This window comes from Fragaria vesca, linkage group LG1 (genome assembly GCF_000184155.1).
Source record: "Fragaria vesca subsp. vesca linkage group LG1, FraVesHawaii_1.0, whole genome shotgun sequence".
In the NCBI taxonomy this organism is placed as follows: domain Eukaryota; kingdom Viridiplantae; phylum Streptophyta; class Magnoliopsida; order Rosales; family Rosaceae; genus Fragaria; species Fragaria vesca.
Window position 1 is genome coordinate 116,026 of NC_020491.1, and position 15,915 is coordinate 131,940.

At 37.8% G+C, this 15,915-nt stretch overlaps 4 protein-coding genes across 4 annotated transcripts; 3 read left to right on the forward strand and 1 right to left on the reverse strand.

Annotated features, from left to right (window-relative positions):
• The first annotated feature begins 179 nt into the window (after positions 1-179).
• LOC101291951 (diphthamide biosynthesis protein 1-like) lies at positions 180-1,835 on the forward strand. The gene has a single exon (XM_004287013.1). It carries the CDS (start codon positions 181-183, stop codon positions 1,510-1,512), a length of 1,332 nt encoding a protein of 443 aa, XP_004287061.1. The 5' UTR covers position 180; the 3' UTR covers positions 1,513-1,835.
• A 3,985-nt stretch (positions 1,836-5,820) lies between these two features.
• On the reverse strand, positions 5,821-7,636 carry LOC101299527 (putative B3 domain-containing protein Os03g0621600-like). The gene is made up of 4 exons (XM_004288623.1): positions 7,539-7,636; positions 6,694-7,105; positions 6,478-6,608; positions 5,821-6,144 (listed from the first exon to the last, which is right to left on the reverse strand). Exons 1-4 carry the CDS (start codon positions 7,617-7,619, stop codon positions 5,821-5,823), a joined length of 948 nt encoding a protein of 315 aa, XP_004288671.1. The 5' UTR covers positions 7,620-7,636.
• Positions 7,637-7,812: 176 nt separating this feature from the next.
• LOC101292241 (protein ECHIDNA-like) lies at positions 7,813-12,033 on the forward strand. Its single transcript, XM_004287014.1, has 6 exons — positions 7,813-7,998; positions 8,777-8,833; positions 8,937-9,140; positions 9,261-9,320; positions 11,069-11,195; positions 11,675-12,033. The coding sequence occupies exons 1-6, from the start codon at positions 7,984-7,986 to the stop codon at positions 11,761-11,763; spliced, it is 552 nt and encodes a 183-aa protein (XP_004287062.1). The 5' UTR covers positions 7,813-7,983; the 3' UTR covers positions 11,764-12,033.
• Positions 12,034-13,762: 1,729 nt separating this feature from the next.
• Positions 13,763-15,839, forward strand: LOC101292533. Its single transcript, XM_004287015.1, has 5 exons — positions 13,763-13,923; positions 14,880-14,994; positions 15,089-15,178; positions 15,296-15,394; positions 15,500-15,839. Exons 1-5 carry the CDS (start codon positions 13,856-13,858, stop codon positions 15,605-15,607), a joined length of 480 nt encoding a protein of 159 aa, XP_004287063.1. The 5' UTR covers positions 13,763-13,855; the 3' UTR covers positions 15,608-15,839.
• The last annotated feature ends 76 nt before the right edge of the window (positions 15,840-15,915 follow it).

Genomic DNA, 15,915 nt, shown 5'->3' on the forward strand with positions numbered 1-15,915 from the left:
AAAANAAAAAAAAAAAAAAAAAAAAAAAAAAAAGAAATGAAACTATGAAAGTCGAGTGAAATACTGAAATGAGTCAAAATAACTGGCCTCATTTGTAATTTTGCAGTCAAAAGCAGCTTCAAATATCAGAGAGTTTCCCAACCAAAGAAACCCAGTTTTCCGACTACCAGCTCGCCGCCGATGGAGGAGGCGCCAAAATCCAGTCTGGCGCTACTCGGCGACTCCGAACAGCAGCGAAAGCCACAAGCGCCGAAGCGGTTCGTCCGGAGCCAAATCCCGGACTCCATACTCCACGACCCTTCTCTCAACGCCGCCATAAGCCTCCTCCCCTCCAACTACCACTTCGAGGTCCACAAATGCGTCTGGCGCGTCCGCTCCACGCACGCCTCGCGCGTCGCCCTCCAGCTCCCGGAGGGCCTCCTCATGTACTCCCTCGTCCTCTCCGACATCCTCTCCACCTTCGGCGGCGCCTCCCAGTGCTTCGTCCTCGGCGACGCCACGTACGGCGCGTGCTGCGTCGACGACCTCGCCGCCAAGGCCCTCAACGCCGACCTCCTCATCCACTTCGGCCACAGCTGCCTCGTCCCCCTCCACGTCACCTCCATCCCCTGCCTCTACGTCTTCGTCGAAATCTCTATCGACGTCGGCCGCTTAATCCAGACCGTCCATCTCAACCTCCAAAACCCTATCCCTAAAACCCTAGTCCTCGCCGGAACAATCCAGTTCGCTTCGGCGATCCGAGCCGCCAAACCGGAGCTGGAGGCCCGGGGGTTCAAGGTCTTAGTCCCACAGTCGAAGCCGTTGTCCGCCGGCGAGGTTTTGGGCTGTACCGCCCCGAAAATCTCGCGCGGTGAGGACGGTGACGCTGTACTGGTCTTCGTCGCCGACGGCCGGTTTCATCTGGAAGCTTTTATGATAGCTAATCCGGGGGTTAAGGCGTTTCGGTACGATCCGTATATGGGGAAGCTGTTTCTGGAGGAATATGATCACAAGGGGATGAGGGAGTCGAGGAAGAGTGCAGTTTTGAGAGCCAAAGAGGCTTCGAATTGGGGCATTGTGCTCGGGACCTTAGGGAGGCAAGGGAATCCGAGGATTCTTCAGAGATTGGAGAAGAAGATGAGGGAGAAGGGGTTTAATTATACTGTGGTTTTGATGTCGGAGATTAGTCCTGCAAGAATTGCTTTGTTTGAGGACTCTGTGGATGCTTGGATACAGATTGCGTGTCCTCGGCTGTCCATTGATTGGGGGGAAGCGTTTACGAAACCCCTTTTGAACCCTTTCGAGACTGACATTGCTCTCGGTTTTGTTCCTGGTTGGTGGGAGAGGGATAAGAAAAGTGATTCAGGTTGCTGTGCTTGTGGTAATGGCAATGGGACTACTGAAGATCTTGTGGGGGATTATCCTATGGATTACTATGCTGCGGATGGAGGGGAGTGGAACTCCTCTTATGTCAACAAGCCTACACGTCCTGTTCGCAGAGATTCTGCATTGGCTAGTGCTAAAAGTGAATAGGTTAGTTTTGCTTCTTGACTTTTTGTACAAGATAGTTAGTGTTGTTTTCAATCTCCATCGGTTAATTCTCTGTTACAAATTTTCATACACCTGGTTTGAAGTTGCTAAAGTTTACTGTACTATAATTTGCTTATTGTTTGTAGACTCTAATGTGTTTATGGTTTTACCTAGAGCTAATCACATATGAGTTTCTTTTTTCAATCTTTTGTACCAAGTTATAACTCTCTAACTTATAATTTAGGCTTTACAGTTTCTGTTTTGTTTGCATTCAATCTCAGATTTAGGCTTTTCCTTGATGTTAGTCTGTAATTTAGGCTTTTCCTTGATGTTAGTCTGTAGTTCCTTCCACGTCTGGCAGGAAGGCCTTAACCCTCTATTCAGTTAATAAAAGGAAAGAATTAGGATTATACGCTTATCTAGTTCTCATGTGATTAGGCTTTAAGAGCTATATAAGCTTTTTCAAAGTAAGAAATGTGGCAATTCACTGTTCCTTGAGTTAGCCTGAAAGAAAGTTAAAAGTAGTATTAAGATTACAGAAAGTGCACTATTCTCGTTTGGAAAGTATGTTGGAGTTAATAGGGTAGATTATAGACATAGTAGTCCGGGTATTATGTGGGAGTGTCTCCTTGGAATGGTTGTGGTTTTGCTAATGGCAATGCGACTGCTGAAGACCATATAGGTGATTATCGCATGCATACTACGTTCTGGATGGAGAGAAATGGAACTTCTGTCATGCCAGCAAACCAACATTCTGTCTGCGGGTGTGTTAGAATTTGGGGATGCTGCCACCGGAATAGGTATGTTTTGCTTCTTGGAGAGAGTTAGTTTTGTTTTCCATCTCTTTCGGTTCGCACCTTGAGTTAGAAACTCACACATTGACTTTTCAAAAAAGAAAAAACTTGCACCTTAATTGAAGTTATTACTTTTGCAATTTCTTATACTTTTACCCAGAATTTAGAATGCTTTAACCTTTGTTTCTGAAAAGGTTAATTGCATTACAACATCAACTGACCAAATTCATAATTGAGAAGCATAAGCCTAAAAACCTCCTGATCTTTTTAACTTCAGTTCTCATTTATATTACACTTGCCCTAATATGATTCACATCCTTTATAATTGACAACTGAAACAGTTGAAGTGTTGTCCCCTGGTTTTTATCTTTAGCTTTTGCCTATCTCGGGGTAGAGAAGTTATTCTGAAAATATCAACTCTCTTAGGCAGGTCTTAGTCTTGTATTCAGATGATAGACTAAAAGAAGAAAGTATTTTTCTTCTTTAATGCATATGCGTTCATTTATATTTGGACTTGTAGGCTTCCAAATAAACTTGTTGAAACAAGAAGTCATGGCTTCTTGAGTTAGCATGAAGCGCCAATTCATGGTTTCTTGGTTAGCATGAAAGTGCCAATTCATGGTCTCTTGAGTTAGCATGAAAGTGCCAATTCATGGTCTCTTGAGTTGGCATAAAAGCGCCACTTCAGTTCTCTATCATGAGAGTCAGTGACATCCTGTAAGAGTTTTGAGAGTCAGCAAGCTTACTGGTCTCTTGGAAAAGTTTGGGTATTGAAGGTGTAATATGGTAGATGATAAACATAAGCATATTGGTCTGTGGTAGTAGGGGTTGACTTTATGTTGAAAATGTCAAGTGCCTCCTTGTAGTGTATGAAATAGATATTCTGCGACAGGTTAAACTTTAATGAACTGAATGAAGTTCAGCTATAAGGAATTTTTGGTAGAAACTACGAGCCCAACTGAACATGGGTGATAGCGCTGTCTCTGGTAGCATATAAGACTATAAGAGAAGAGAAAAATAGCTCACATGCACATAGACGTTGATTTATTTGCTGTATAGTATCCATCCTCAACATGAGGACTGCTTAATGAGTTTATCGAATTCAACTACATCCTACCTGCATTGACACTTTAAAAAGGGAACCATTAAACACAGACATTTAGATATCCAAAGGGACTTATCATCAGTTTCTTAGCATCCCTTATTTCAGACGGGACAGTGTGTCGAGTCATGCAACACCTTATCTGTATGTTCAGAAATACAGAGATTCTTACTTTTGGAATGAACTCCATTAACAATCCTCTTTATGAAATTGGAAGATGTTACTTTGAAGTACCTTCTTCCATAATGTATGATGGTTATTAGTCTGTCTGTCATTACATTAATGCTAAGCCTGTGCAAATGGATTTGTTATATTCATACATTCATGTTCAAGCTTTAGTTCTCACTTTTGTGGATGTTAGCACCTAATCATCTCTTAGAATTACAATGAAACTATGTATTTTATACACTTCCAACAGATTAGTGTGAGCTGATTCTTCAAGGACTGTTTTCCATTTTTTTGTTTGTTACTGCAAGTAGTTTAGGGAGACACGAGGTGCCAGGATCCCCAAGATAGTTAAAATCGGTTTGCTTCCATTTTCTACGAGCAATGCCAGAAATGACACTGGAAGTGTTGCTCTCTGTTTGGTATAACCATGTGATGCGCCTACATATGTTGAGTTGAATCAATGTAATATCTTATGACCTTTACTGGTAGCAATTCTCTTCTCTTTACAATTACTGCAACTTATAAAGTTCCTCACACAACATGGTGATCATGAGAACGATGTAATGTGATTGCTTCATTTCTTGATGGTCTTTCTTCCTTTCCTGCGTGGAAATTGTTGTTTATATCAATTCTATTTTTCTGGTAATTGTCTTTGTCTTTGTTGTATGATTCTCCTAGTAACGGTTTTGCCCGACTCTTTTTTATCTCCTGGGACATACTGAAGAGTTTGGACCATTTGTATCTTAAGCGACTGGATACTGAACACTGAAGACATTGTTCTGAATTCACAAGTTCACATTTACATACAGAAATAGTACCTGGATTTTTCATGAGACTAGAATACTCGTTGATGCCTCTTTGATCTCCAGGAATAGTGTAGTCCTTGTTCGTAATAGGTATGAATTATGCAGTTGGTGGCACTTGGACAGGGACGATTTACATTAAGAATGTATTTTACACATACCATTTGATCTTGAGCTTGAATTCCCAAACTACTTGAAAATTGAAATATTACCGACTGATTGATGCAAGGTAGCTAAAATGCTTTAAATCATAAGCAGGACATGATAGAGACTTGAGCATTATGAAAACTTGCAGAATTTGTTCCACCGTATATAGGAAAGCCTAAATGGTGATCTGATATGTCACAGCCAATTGAATTGTTTGCACTATTCTGTCTTTACAACTCGTTAAACACTGCAGTTCAAATCAACTCAGAAATTAAAGGACAGTATACCCATCATGACCTACCATGAAACCAAAGGTTTAGCATATCATCACTGCTGAGTTAACTTCCCAATTTTGTTCCATGGCTTCTACTACTTCATTCCCATCTCTCTTCTCCATCACTACCATTCACCTCCATGAGAGATGCCTTCGCGAGAGCGGAGATGAAGGTGTTATACAACAGCTCCAGACGATGCATGAGAATCACTGAAAATCATTGTTTACATCGATTCCCATCATCCCATGTATATATGAATTCTTTCCGGTACAGTGTTTTGCCAACACGAGTACATTCATATCAACTATTTCATAAGTCATTTTGGCCTTTCCTCTAACCATAGATTCTGTGATTATAAGCCATTGCAAACTTTTCTATGGCAACTTTGCTGAGCAACCTTGTTGTCTTACACGTACATTACCTCCCACCATTGTCCAGCGGGTTTAGGAGCATTGATCAGGTGGACAGCTTTAGATGAAACCACTTGAATAATGATGGAAGAGAAGGCTAGTAGTGGTTCAACTTCAAGCTAGAGAACCACGACCAAAGCAAACTGTTTCACAGGAAACACCCCATCTATTGCCCCAAGTGGTTTCCGACAACACCACCAAGGCCTCTGCACCCGCCAACTCCATCAACAGCAGCATCCAAGTTTAGCTTCAACATGCATCGACTCGAGTGGTCATATAATGGACTCCAGTTCAGGGAACACAAAGAGGTCTAAAATTCTTCCAATATTTCTTCAGGTTTGCCAACATGAGCCTCATGGATGCAATTGTTTCTTACCTTCCATAGCAGACAGAAAATTTAAACAAATATTGCAAAATGTTCTGGTAGTTCTTGTGTGTGTGTGTGTGTTGTTTTTTTTTTTTTTCACATAGATAAGATAAATAACGAGGTAGTTTTATCAAAAACCAATACAACAAGTATCTGGCGCATGAAACATAACATAATGAAGTTCAAGGAGATCCTGACATACCAGAAAGGCTTTGAAATCTGAAAATTACAGAACAGTTTATCAACTAGATTGAACTTGCGACATTAGGATTAACTAGTTTAACAGCAGATGCTTTGCCTCTCACTCTTCCTGCTCTGACAATATGAATTTTCATTATTTTTAGCTTGACAAGCTCAAAAATAATTGTGTCCCCAGGTGAAATCTTGTTTGCAACACGAACTTGTGACCAACCTTTGCCCACATCTATACGTTCATATACCTTGCCGTCTTGTTTGTAATTTTTAGAAACACACAGACCAACAGTCCATGATCTCCCAGTTGGATCTTCAAGTTTCATGGTCGTCTTATTCATAAGATCTTTAGCTACACCTAGTTCTTTTGGAAACCCCTGCAAGAACAACGAAATCATTTGGAAAAATTCGTTAGTGCTGACAGCTGAGCAAATCCATGATATGCTACTAGCTAGAAACTAGTCATTCAGTTCTTGCTTGCTTAATATTTAAATGCTATGATCAGAACTCAGAAGTTCAGAATACATCTAATAATTCAGTCCACTCCTATAAATTAACTTACAAGATTTCTTAATAATGTTATTCCATTACTTGGGTACTGCAGCTCTATTGCAATTAATCTTGAACATGATAGAAATGCTCAGATAGCTTCTGTGTCACATAAATCAAAAACATATTTGGCTTAAGAGTTGTGTTCAAAGTATACTCACAATGTGATATTTTGAATGCTTGGTTAAAATTCTTTGAAAACATGAATTCTCAGACTTGAACAAGAATGATCCATCTGATGTTTCTTCCAAGTAACCGTTAGCAGGTCTCTTTCCCAGCTTGACATCATTGCCTATATGGAGCCAAATTGAGACATATTTAAGAAGAAAAGAGTAAACAAGGTATAGAGAGGTAGAGTGTAATACTATACAACTTACAACATTCTTCATCGGAAACAACTGTTTCGTCTTCACTGTTTATGTTCTTGAAGCTTTCAGCTACAAGGTCATCAAGAACTTCAACTTTTACTCGAGCTTGATTTCTGGTATTCTTCAAAGAAACAGAAGAGCCACTTCTCCTCTTAGCTATCTCTACATCTTTCTCACATGCACTTCTATCATAGATTGTGACACTAAACTTTGATTCACCATCATATCTGAAGATCAAAAAATCCCCAAGTTCTAAATGATGATCCTTCACAAAGCATTCCCATCCATTGTGGAAGAACATGCCATTTTCTGTGCTTTCCACTTCCGCAGCACAAAGTAGTCCGCTAGGACCTCTAAGAGCACATTTGTGAGGAAATATCCCATTCCAAACAAGGTTCTTGGTAAACTCTGGTGGTATGAGCTACAAATCAAAAGCAAAAGCCTAGATTATTGAACAGAATTTCCATCATATGACAGCATGGTATATTCTAACAGATGACTGAAATCAAATACTTGAACATAACATCTCTTCAGATCATTAACCTTTCCACTCATTGAACATTGGCTTGTTTCTTAAAACTTGCCATTATATCCTCGACCAGTTATACAGGACACACGTACAATTTTCACAAGAACAGTTAATAAGATCAAACGTAGACAAGTCTTTAACTCATCAAACATGATGCATGACGGGGTATTAACCCTAAGCTCTAACCGAATACGCAAATGAACCAGGACAAAAGCAAAGAGGAAATCATAGTTTTCTTATTGGAATATTGGTCGACCTAGCATAGATATGACTGTTCTAGTTTTGTTCTGGAAACGAATCTAGGCATGCAGGATTAGGGTCATACCAGACGCTTAGAGAAGTCACCAATCAGCACCTTGAAAAACGATGGTTTCCTACACTTGTTCATCATCGGTTTCCTCGTCATTGGGAACAAGTCTGGTATGCTTCAAATCCTACGCTGTTGAGTGAGCAAGTTTATCTACTTTTGACATCTCAGTAAGTAACAATTCTTTTTCGCCCAAAAAAAAAAAAAAACTTGTTTACCTAAAATGCCCTTGAATTTAACGCAAAATACAAAAATGTCCATGTATAAGAAAAGGCTTCACCTAAGAAACGTGGTAGTAGTATAACAGAAGGAGCTTCTCAGAAATTTTGGGTCATACATACAGAGACGAAGAGATTTCTGAATCTGTTGAGTAGTGTTACGGCATAACCCTAATAGTTGAATCCACTCTTCCAAGGCCTCCAGATTCTCCAATCAACCTCCTCATCTTCACAGTTGAGCAGATATGGATCTGAGCCAGGTGAGTTCAACTCGTCTCTCCTCTTTTCTTGCTTGCTTAAATCAGATGCTAGAGCTAGAGCTAATGCTACACATATAATTTGTAATGGCTTTGGGGATGTGGGGTTGATTTGGGATCTGGATTTGTGTTTCTGAGTGGTTTTGAGAAAATTAACATTTGATAATCTGCTCTGCTAATTTGTATTGTTCTGTGTATTATATTTCTTGTGCTTTAGTACTGCCCTGATTTTCGTTAGCGTCGAATGTTAGATCTTTGGGAGTTCATATTTTTTAGGTGAATGTAGTTGTTCAAGTGTTCTTGAGCTTTGTGATTTGTTTGGTCAGGGAGAAAGAGTTCCTCAATTGACTAAACTATGCGAGACTCTCGAAGATTCATTATGATTAATATTGTCTTTTAGATGTTTAGAATGTGGGTGGTGTTTAATTTTGATTCAATGGCTGAATATGAATATGAAGAGAAACAATCAATGTGAACAGAATTTGGGGCTCCAGAAGAAAAAGTTGAACTCAAATTGTTCAGTTCATGTCAAAGGTTTGCATAATATCACTGAGAAAGAGAAATGGTTTTCGTATCAGTGTTGGAATAAGGACACGTTACAGTTTCCCACTTGATTTTCGCCAATTGACATGAATTGTGGCCATATTATATTGCTGATGTCTGAGAGCGATGATTTCTTTTTGAGTTAATTCTTGTGTGAAAATGAGTTGCGGTAAACACTTGGCTGCATTTTTGACTTGTTTTTACATCTAACCAATTGTACTCTACTTTTCATGTCCAGCCACAGGGAGAAAACTACGCCAACCCAAAGACATGTTTCTTTCATGTTCTTTTCAAGGTTTAGTATCTGGAACTTTGTTATTCAATGTTTTTTTTATAAAAAAAGGAAGAAAAATTAAAGATTTCTATTTACAGAACACCATGTTCCTTCTCTTCCACAGGCTGCAGCATTGGCGTTTTACATACTATCAGCCCTATTCTTTGATAACTTTGTTATCATTTTTGTTGTGACTGTTCTTCTTTCTGCTCTTGATTTCTGGGTGGTGAAGAATGTGAGTGGACGCATTTTAGTTGGTTTGAGGTGGTGGAATGAAATAAATGATCTTGGGGAGAGTGTGTGGAAATTTGAGTGCCTTGACCAAGAGGTTAGTATTTATTTCAAAAGCTTTCTGAATCAGCTTATCTTCTCTATGCTCTTGTTTTCTGTGCTCAGTTGGTTCCATCATCAGTGGATTCTAACCCATATGATCTGCTTTTTGCTGTAGTCATTGGCGAGGATGAACAAAAAGGATTCATGGCTTTTTTGGTGGACGCTTTACATCACGGTAAGCATATATATAAACATTTAGGGAAACACTAAATTACAATTCATTATTCATAAATATCTAGGACACACATCAGCAAGCTAAACGAATACACTTGGCTTTATTATATTCATTATTTATGAAAATCGATCACACCAATTAATCATATACAAAAGGCATTATGTTGCTGACTTGTTTTATGATAAGCTGTATGGGTATACTTGGGAGTTGAACACAATAATAATATGCTTTATATTCTGCCATTGCAAACAATCAAACATGGTTTATGGGTACAAAAAGTTATCCAATGATCTGGTATAAAGTTATGTGAGACACTTCCCTAATTCTTTCAACTGCATTCCGTCATCTTTCTTACTTGTAAACTCCTCTTTGGAATAGAAAGAATAAATAAAATTCACAGATTTATTAAGTTCATAAAATTTTACTCTAAATAAAAACATTGGTAACCATTAGCTTTAAATTAAACTCATTAGTGACTACATTAAGAAGATTCTGAAGTTCATATATGGTTGAGATCTTATGGAGGGTGTTGGATAAGATAGTACCAAATTTAGTCAATAAAAGATCAAAATCACGTGCTCATCTCTGTGGGTTTGCCAGCATTGATGTGATGAGCTCATTGAATTGTTGAATTGATTGGATCTCCATCGCAGCCTTCACAGTGCATGAAGAGAAAAGAAATGAAAAACAAAAACAAAAGATACAATATCAGTTGGGATGGTTTTATATTCTAGGACCATTAAATTAAAACCAATTAGAGGACATTTAAGAGATTAGGGGATCATGAAGTTCTCAGTGATGTTCTTAAGGAAGGAGTTGGGTATGAAATATCAATGCCACATTTAAGCAATAAAATCTCAAAAATGTACTCATCATCGTGGCTTTGCCAGCATTGATGTGATGAGTACACTGTAAGTTGTTGGATTGGAGTGGATTAGGTGGTCAGTAAAGATTATAGTGCACAATTGATACTTAAATTGAATTATGGCTTTATCTCTAGAGAATCTAATCACGTAGACTATACTTAAGTTTATCTCTTTTCCTATGGTTTTTGCTGTACTATTTTTTATCGCTGATATTTAGAGAAAATTGGTTGAATCATGTATTAGCCGGATTGGGTACTGAACTCTTGTGGAAATGGCCAGATAGAGTTTGCTTGCTTGTATTGTGTTTGAAATGGTGGACTAAAAGGGTTCTTTTTCCCCGATTAAAGACTAAAAGGGGGTTGAATTTCTTGTATTTGGGGGGAAGAAGCATATGATGATATAAAGTGAAAAGCTGATGGAGATTTTCTTTTCTTCTTTTTCCTGAAAATAAGAAATGAGTGCGGAGATTAGTTTTGAAATTTATAAACAAAAAAAGCCATGGTTAAAGGAAGATTCTGAAAACCTATGATTTAAAATTTACTTGTAGTATGTAGTTGCTCGTTTTCTTATCATTGGCCCTGTTGTGTGAAGCACTTAGCATCCCTGAAGTTTCTTTTGTTTGGATGTCTTGTCTTCTACTTTGTGAGACAATTATTGTTGTCTTGGCATTGCTTAGGGAAAGAAATGCACATATATTGTTGAACATTTTATTTAGATTTCAAACTTGGAAGTAAGTGAGAATCTGTGGCCTGTGCTTTTTAATTATATGTATTACAATGTTCTGTTTGGTTTCATCTTTCATGTACATATTTGAATATCTGTATTTTTTATGTATGTAGTGAGTTTCAAACTGTTTTAAGTTCTTTTTTGTTTTCTTTGTAGGCTGTCTTTTGGATTGTGCTAGGAATTTTTTCTCTGATTCGGTTTCAAGCTGATTATCTGCTCGTTGTTGGAGTTTGTTTGACTCTCAGCATTGCAAATATAGTTGGATTCACCAAATGCCGTAAAGGTAATTGAAGTAGTTCCCAAATATGAAGTTGTTCAGTTTACTTTATCTATATACTTTTATCATTAAATGGTTGGTTTATTACTTCAAGAGTCAGCACATCTAGCTAGGGGTTCTGTCATTGTAATGTATCAGATATCAGTCTAGGTAAAGGTGTGTTTTTAAAATATACTTTTGATGGATTACACTGAAGTAGATATAAAGGATACATGCCTTCTACAAAAAAAAATATATTAATAATAATAATAATAAATAAATAAATAAAAGATATAAAGGGTATATGAAGCCAAGGTAATGCTAGAAGCAAATGATGCAGCGACATTGACGTTAAAATATTTTCCGTGATACAGTGCATTATAAATGCACTCACTGGTCTGTCTCCTTGTAGTATAATGCACTCACTGGTCTGTCTCCTTATAGTTCCTCATTGGTATATGATGTTTTCATATTTAATGAGAAAATACCCCTGATCTTTCTTTCAGATGCCAAAAAGCAAATCCAGCAATTTGCCTCCCAAACCATTGCATCCCGGATGTCATCCACGATCCAATCAGCATTCAGTGTCGTCTGAATCATTCTTACAGGAATTATGAAATAGTTTGGATAAAGAAAACATCTTTAAGAACGTGTACATGATCACCATATTGTCCAGGCATTAGCCTGGGCTTCTTGTTGAGCTTTTGTAGGGTTACAAAGAAAGTTTTTGTATGGAATCTTTTGATTAATACTGGTATGTATGATAAAAGCAGTGATATTCCAAGTACATTACTATCAAGGCTACTATCAATCATCTGATGTTAGAAAATGTGTAATTTTCCACTTCAAGCATTGCCGTGATTGAGAGAAATCAGAGAATGGTGGTTTCACTATGCATGTATTTGGCCGTGGTAGATAGCCGGTCATTTTAGGACCTACACCTTTTGCCGGTATAAAATCGCCACACATGGTGCAATATCGGCTCAACATAGACTGGTGATGGCTGCAACACCGGGTTCAACCTACATTCTAAAAGCCAACACCTCTCTAACTCAGTAAGTTATATATTGCTTTCATGTCTACAATTTAAAAAGAAAACCAACACAAAAGACTAATAGGTGTACGGAGTTGGAGTTGCAGGGACGGAGATGAGACTTGGAATGTTGATGGCGCCCAATCTCACCTTAGGGGGTCTTAACTTTCATCAGTCATCACCGTTGAAAACACAGAAATGGAAGAGTTAAGTTAATTTCAGAGCACAGTGAATAGATCACCTCCATCTATTGGATTCTCTACACAAGTGAAAGTATTCAATCTACACGAAAGAGAGGTGTTTCACTGGAAACTCACAGAATTAACTTGATTCATCAAGGATTATTAGTTAATATTGGATTGATGTGTACATGCATGAACACAATAAATAAAAATGAATACGTACCCAGCCAGCAAAATGCAAGGATTTAGTGTTTGTAAATCATGGTGCTTGATCACATTAGTAACACAGTAAGCAATTTTCAATAGCAAACCAACCAACCAACCAAATTGAATGCATGCCAACCAAATTCAGTAACTGCATCAATATACTTTTTAAGAACATTTTGATTTTTTTTTTTTTAATTTAGAGGCTAAACTGGCAGCCCTCACATCATAATCATTAATGAAACTAAAGAATATACGAGGGATGGACATTAAGCCTGAACTCCATAATATAACATCTTGAAATAATACCAGAAGTGACTACCATACAATCTATCAAGCACCATTTAGTAAATTTTGTGTATCAGGAGTAAGACCATATTTTTTTGTTACAAAATGGTAGTCGAGTGAGCTACCGACCCTGGAGCAATTTGTAGATATGACCCCTCCTCAAGGGATGTTTTTCACAAGCTGAGGTTCGAACCAAGGACCTCCTATTATCAGGAGAATTCTTGCAGGCCCGGACCTGAGATTTTGAGGCCTGAGTCGAACTTCCAGAGTTGGGCCCCTAATTTTTTTTTTATATATAAAATAACATATAACATCCAAAAATATATAGGATTTTTATGCAAAATACTTATTATGCAAATAAGATTCCAAAACCTTGATGGTTTAGTAATCCTAATTGTACTATAAATCCTATCTATATAACAATATCTTACCTAATCGTGTTTGGCTGCTTCTATTTAATATTTTAACTTTTTTTTATGAGTACAAATTTAAAGTAGTAAACAGTAATTGATGGTTTGGACCCCTCATCATGTGTAATTGTCTTTGTTTTAGAATAGTTGTCTTTAATTCATGTCAGATTGCATAGCCAAAAAACTATAATTTTTTTTTTAAGACAACTAATATTTTTGGGCCCTTTAAATTTTTGGGCCCTGAGTCCCAAACCTCTTGTGCCTCTATTCAAATCCGGGCCTGAATTCTTGCAGTGTCCGCCTCACTTGCAGCCTAACATGTTTTTACTGGACCAACCCTATTAAGTTAGTAAGTCCATTTTTTTTTTTGGACATGGAGTAATATCATTTTAAAGTTGATAAAAAAATTGAAAAAAGTCTGTCCTAACTTTTTTCTCTGCCTATTAATAGCTTGGCACGCGTGACACGCTTGAGCTACTACTACTTAGCCGCCGAGAGTCGCCCCAATTCAGCGAGACAGTCAGAGCTTCGCTTCCCCCAGTCTTCTTGGTCTCTCTAGCTTCAGCTTCAATGGGGTTCTTCTCCTTCTTCGGCCGCGTCCTCTTCTCCACCATCTTCATCCTCTCCGCTTGGCAAGCGTAAGCTCCTCTCTCTCTCTCTCTCTCAGATCTACCGGAGATTAGGGCTTCTCTTTGACTAGTCTTGAAAGCCTAATCTTTCCGATTTGATTCAGCTGTGATCTTGAAAGCTTCAATCTTTCCGATTTGATTCAGCTGATCTAGTTTGTTTTTGCGATTTGATGGTTAGTGTTATGGATATGCATGTTTCAAGCTTTGTAATGGTTTCTTGGATCTTTGATGATTTTACTGAAATTAGCATGGGAATTTTTAGATGGTTGTTGGTGCTTGAGGGTTGATATTCAATTCAGTAACGTACTTAGATCTAGTTAATTGGGGTGAATTTTTGTTGTTTGATGCGTGATTTTATTATCAAGTTTCGAAAGTAATCTCGGTTAAGTATCGCGGAAGATCTACTCATCTTTTGTGTGTGTGTTAAGTAAGTAATCTCGGTTAAGAATATCTTTGCAGTTAAGTAAAGAGTTGGACTTGTTTGCATATGTGTAAAGTGTTGTCCGGTTGTTGATTAGTGAACTTTTCAAAGATATTCTGTGATACCGTTTTCTCTTTCTTTATTGGCCAATTTTCTTTTTGGGTTCGTTGATTAATAACAGCTATCAGTGTATCGGTTACATCTATCCTTGATTGGAACTACTTTTCTTTTGCTTCAACGAAACATTTGAACTGTGAATATTCATTGCGTCTTAATGTGATTTTGATTTGATTGAGTGCGATTTAAGGCTAATGGATAGGTGTAAGGTTCGGATATAGTCTCTTTAGTTTGTTTTCACTAATGACATAGTATAGATTTTAAAAAATATTGCACTACATTTTTTATCCAAAAAAATAGAAATATATTGCACCATTTGTTGGGCTTTACTTTTCTATCTATTACTAATTTATGCATGACGGCCGTTAGAAAATAATCTCTTGCACTTGTAACTTATCATTTGTTGATATCGTGTTTGTATACTTAGGTTCAATGAATTTGGTACTGATGGAGGACCTGCTGCAAAGGAGTTGGCTCCCAAATTTTCTGTTTTGAAAGATCACCTGTCTTCCAAACTCGGGTTTGCATTACCAGATGTCAATGTAAGTTTTTTTTTTTTGGTTCTTTATCTGCAGCTTCTTGCCTGTATTTGTCACGTTGCTCATGTGTAGTATGGCTTTTGAATGTTGTATGCAGCCTATTCATTTGGCTGGAACTGTGATAGCTCTAAAAGGTCTGGGAGGCATTCTATTTGTACTTAACAGTAATATTGGAGCTCTTCTTCTGGTTAGTATTACTATCATTTGGATTTGTGATCACTTTCCTTTTCTATGAGTGCACTTGTTAGAAAGCTATCAGACGTATATTCCTGAATTAAGCTGACATTTTTCTTTCTGGTTGTAGATATTTCAATTGGTTTTGACCACTCCCCTCATCTATGATTTCTACAACTTCAGTCCAGACACCCCCAAATTTGGTGTACTCTTGAATGATTTCTTGCAGGTTTGTAATTCAAATGCCTATTGCTTTATGTGCTTTCCAGTATGCGCTCATGTTCCTTTGAGTTGGAAACTTAGTTTTTGTGCTTGTATTTTTTTCTTTTTGCAGCAAGCGGCACTTGTTGGTGCACTGTTTTTCTTCATAGGGATGAAGAACTCTATTACTAAGAGGGGGCAAGTCACCAAGAGGAAGATCCACAAAACGAAAACTGGTTAGATGTATATCGACAAAGCAATAGATTTTGAAGAGGGACTTAAGTTTAGGGTATCAAAGTGGCTGCTACTCATCATCAGATTGCGGATGTGAACCTTCTTATTGTTGCTCTTGTAATTTTTTAAGATTTTCCTTTTAGGATATATTGCTTTCATTATCCCTTTGACAGGGTGAAATTTATTGTTACTTTCAACTGATGATTGATTGCAGCCAAAGTTTCTTCTGAGTCTTAAAATCTACTTGGCTTAAATTCAAATTTAATCTAATGATGTGGACAAATCGCATTGCTTTGGAGTTGTGGATGTTCTGAA

Excerpts from the sequence above, each read along its gene's own strand:
- LOC101291951 (XM_004287013.1), top strand. The coding sequence starts at position 181 with ATGGAGGAGGCGCCAAAATCCAGTCTGGCGCTACTCGGCGACTCCGAA.
- LOC101299527 (XM_004288623.1), bottom strand. The coding sequence starts at position 7,619 with ATGACGAGGAAACCGATGATGAACAAGTGTAGGAAACCATCGTTTTTC. Across the intron at positions 7,106-7,538 it reads GTGACTTCTCTAAGCGTCTG|CTCATACCACCAGAGTTTAC; the intron begins GTATGACCCTAA and ends TTTGATTTGTAG. Across the intron at positions 6,609-6,693 it reads TGTTTCCGATGAAGAATGTT|GCAATGATGTCAAGCTGGGA; the intron begins GTAAGTTGTATA and ends GGCTCCATATAG.
- LOC101292241 (XM_004287014.1), top strand. Across the intron at positions 9,141-9,260 it reads TTGAGTGCCTTGACCAAGAG|TCATTGGCGAGGATGAACAA; the intron begins GTTAGTATTTAT and ends TTTTTGCTGTAG. Across the intron at positions 11,196-11,674 it reads ATTCACCAAATGCCGTAAAG|ATGCCAAAAAGCAAATCCAG; the intron begins GTAATTGAAGTA and ends TCTTTCTTTCAG.
- LOC101292533 (XM_004287015.1), top strand. The coding sequence starts at position 13,856 with ATGGGGTTCTTCTCCTTCTTCGGCCGCGTCCTCTTCTCCACCATCTTC. Across the intron at positions 15,179-15,295 it reads ATATTGGAGCTCTTCTTCTG|ATATTTCAATTGGTTTTGAC; the intron begins GTTAGTATTACT and ends TTCTGGTTGTAG. Across the intron at positions 15,395-15,499 it reads TCTTGAATGATTTCTTGCAG|CAAGCGGCACTTGTTGGTGC; the intron begins GTTTGTAATTCA and ends TTCTTTTTGCAG.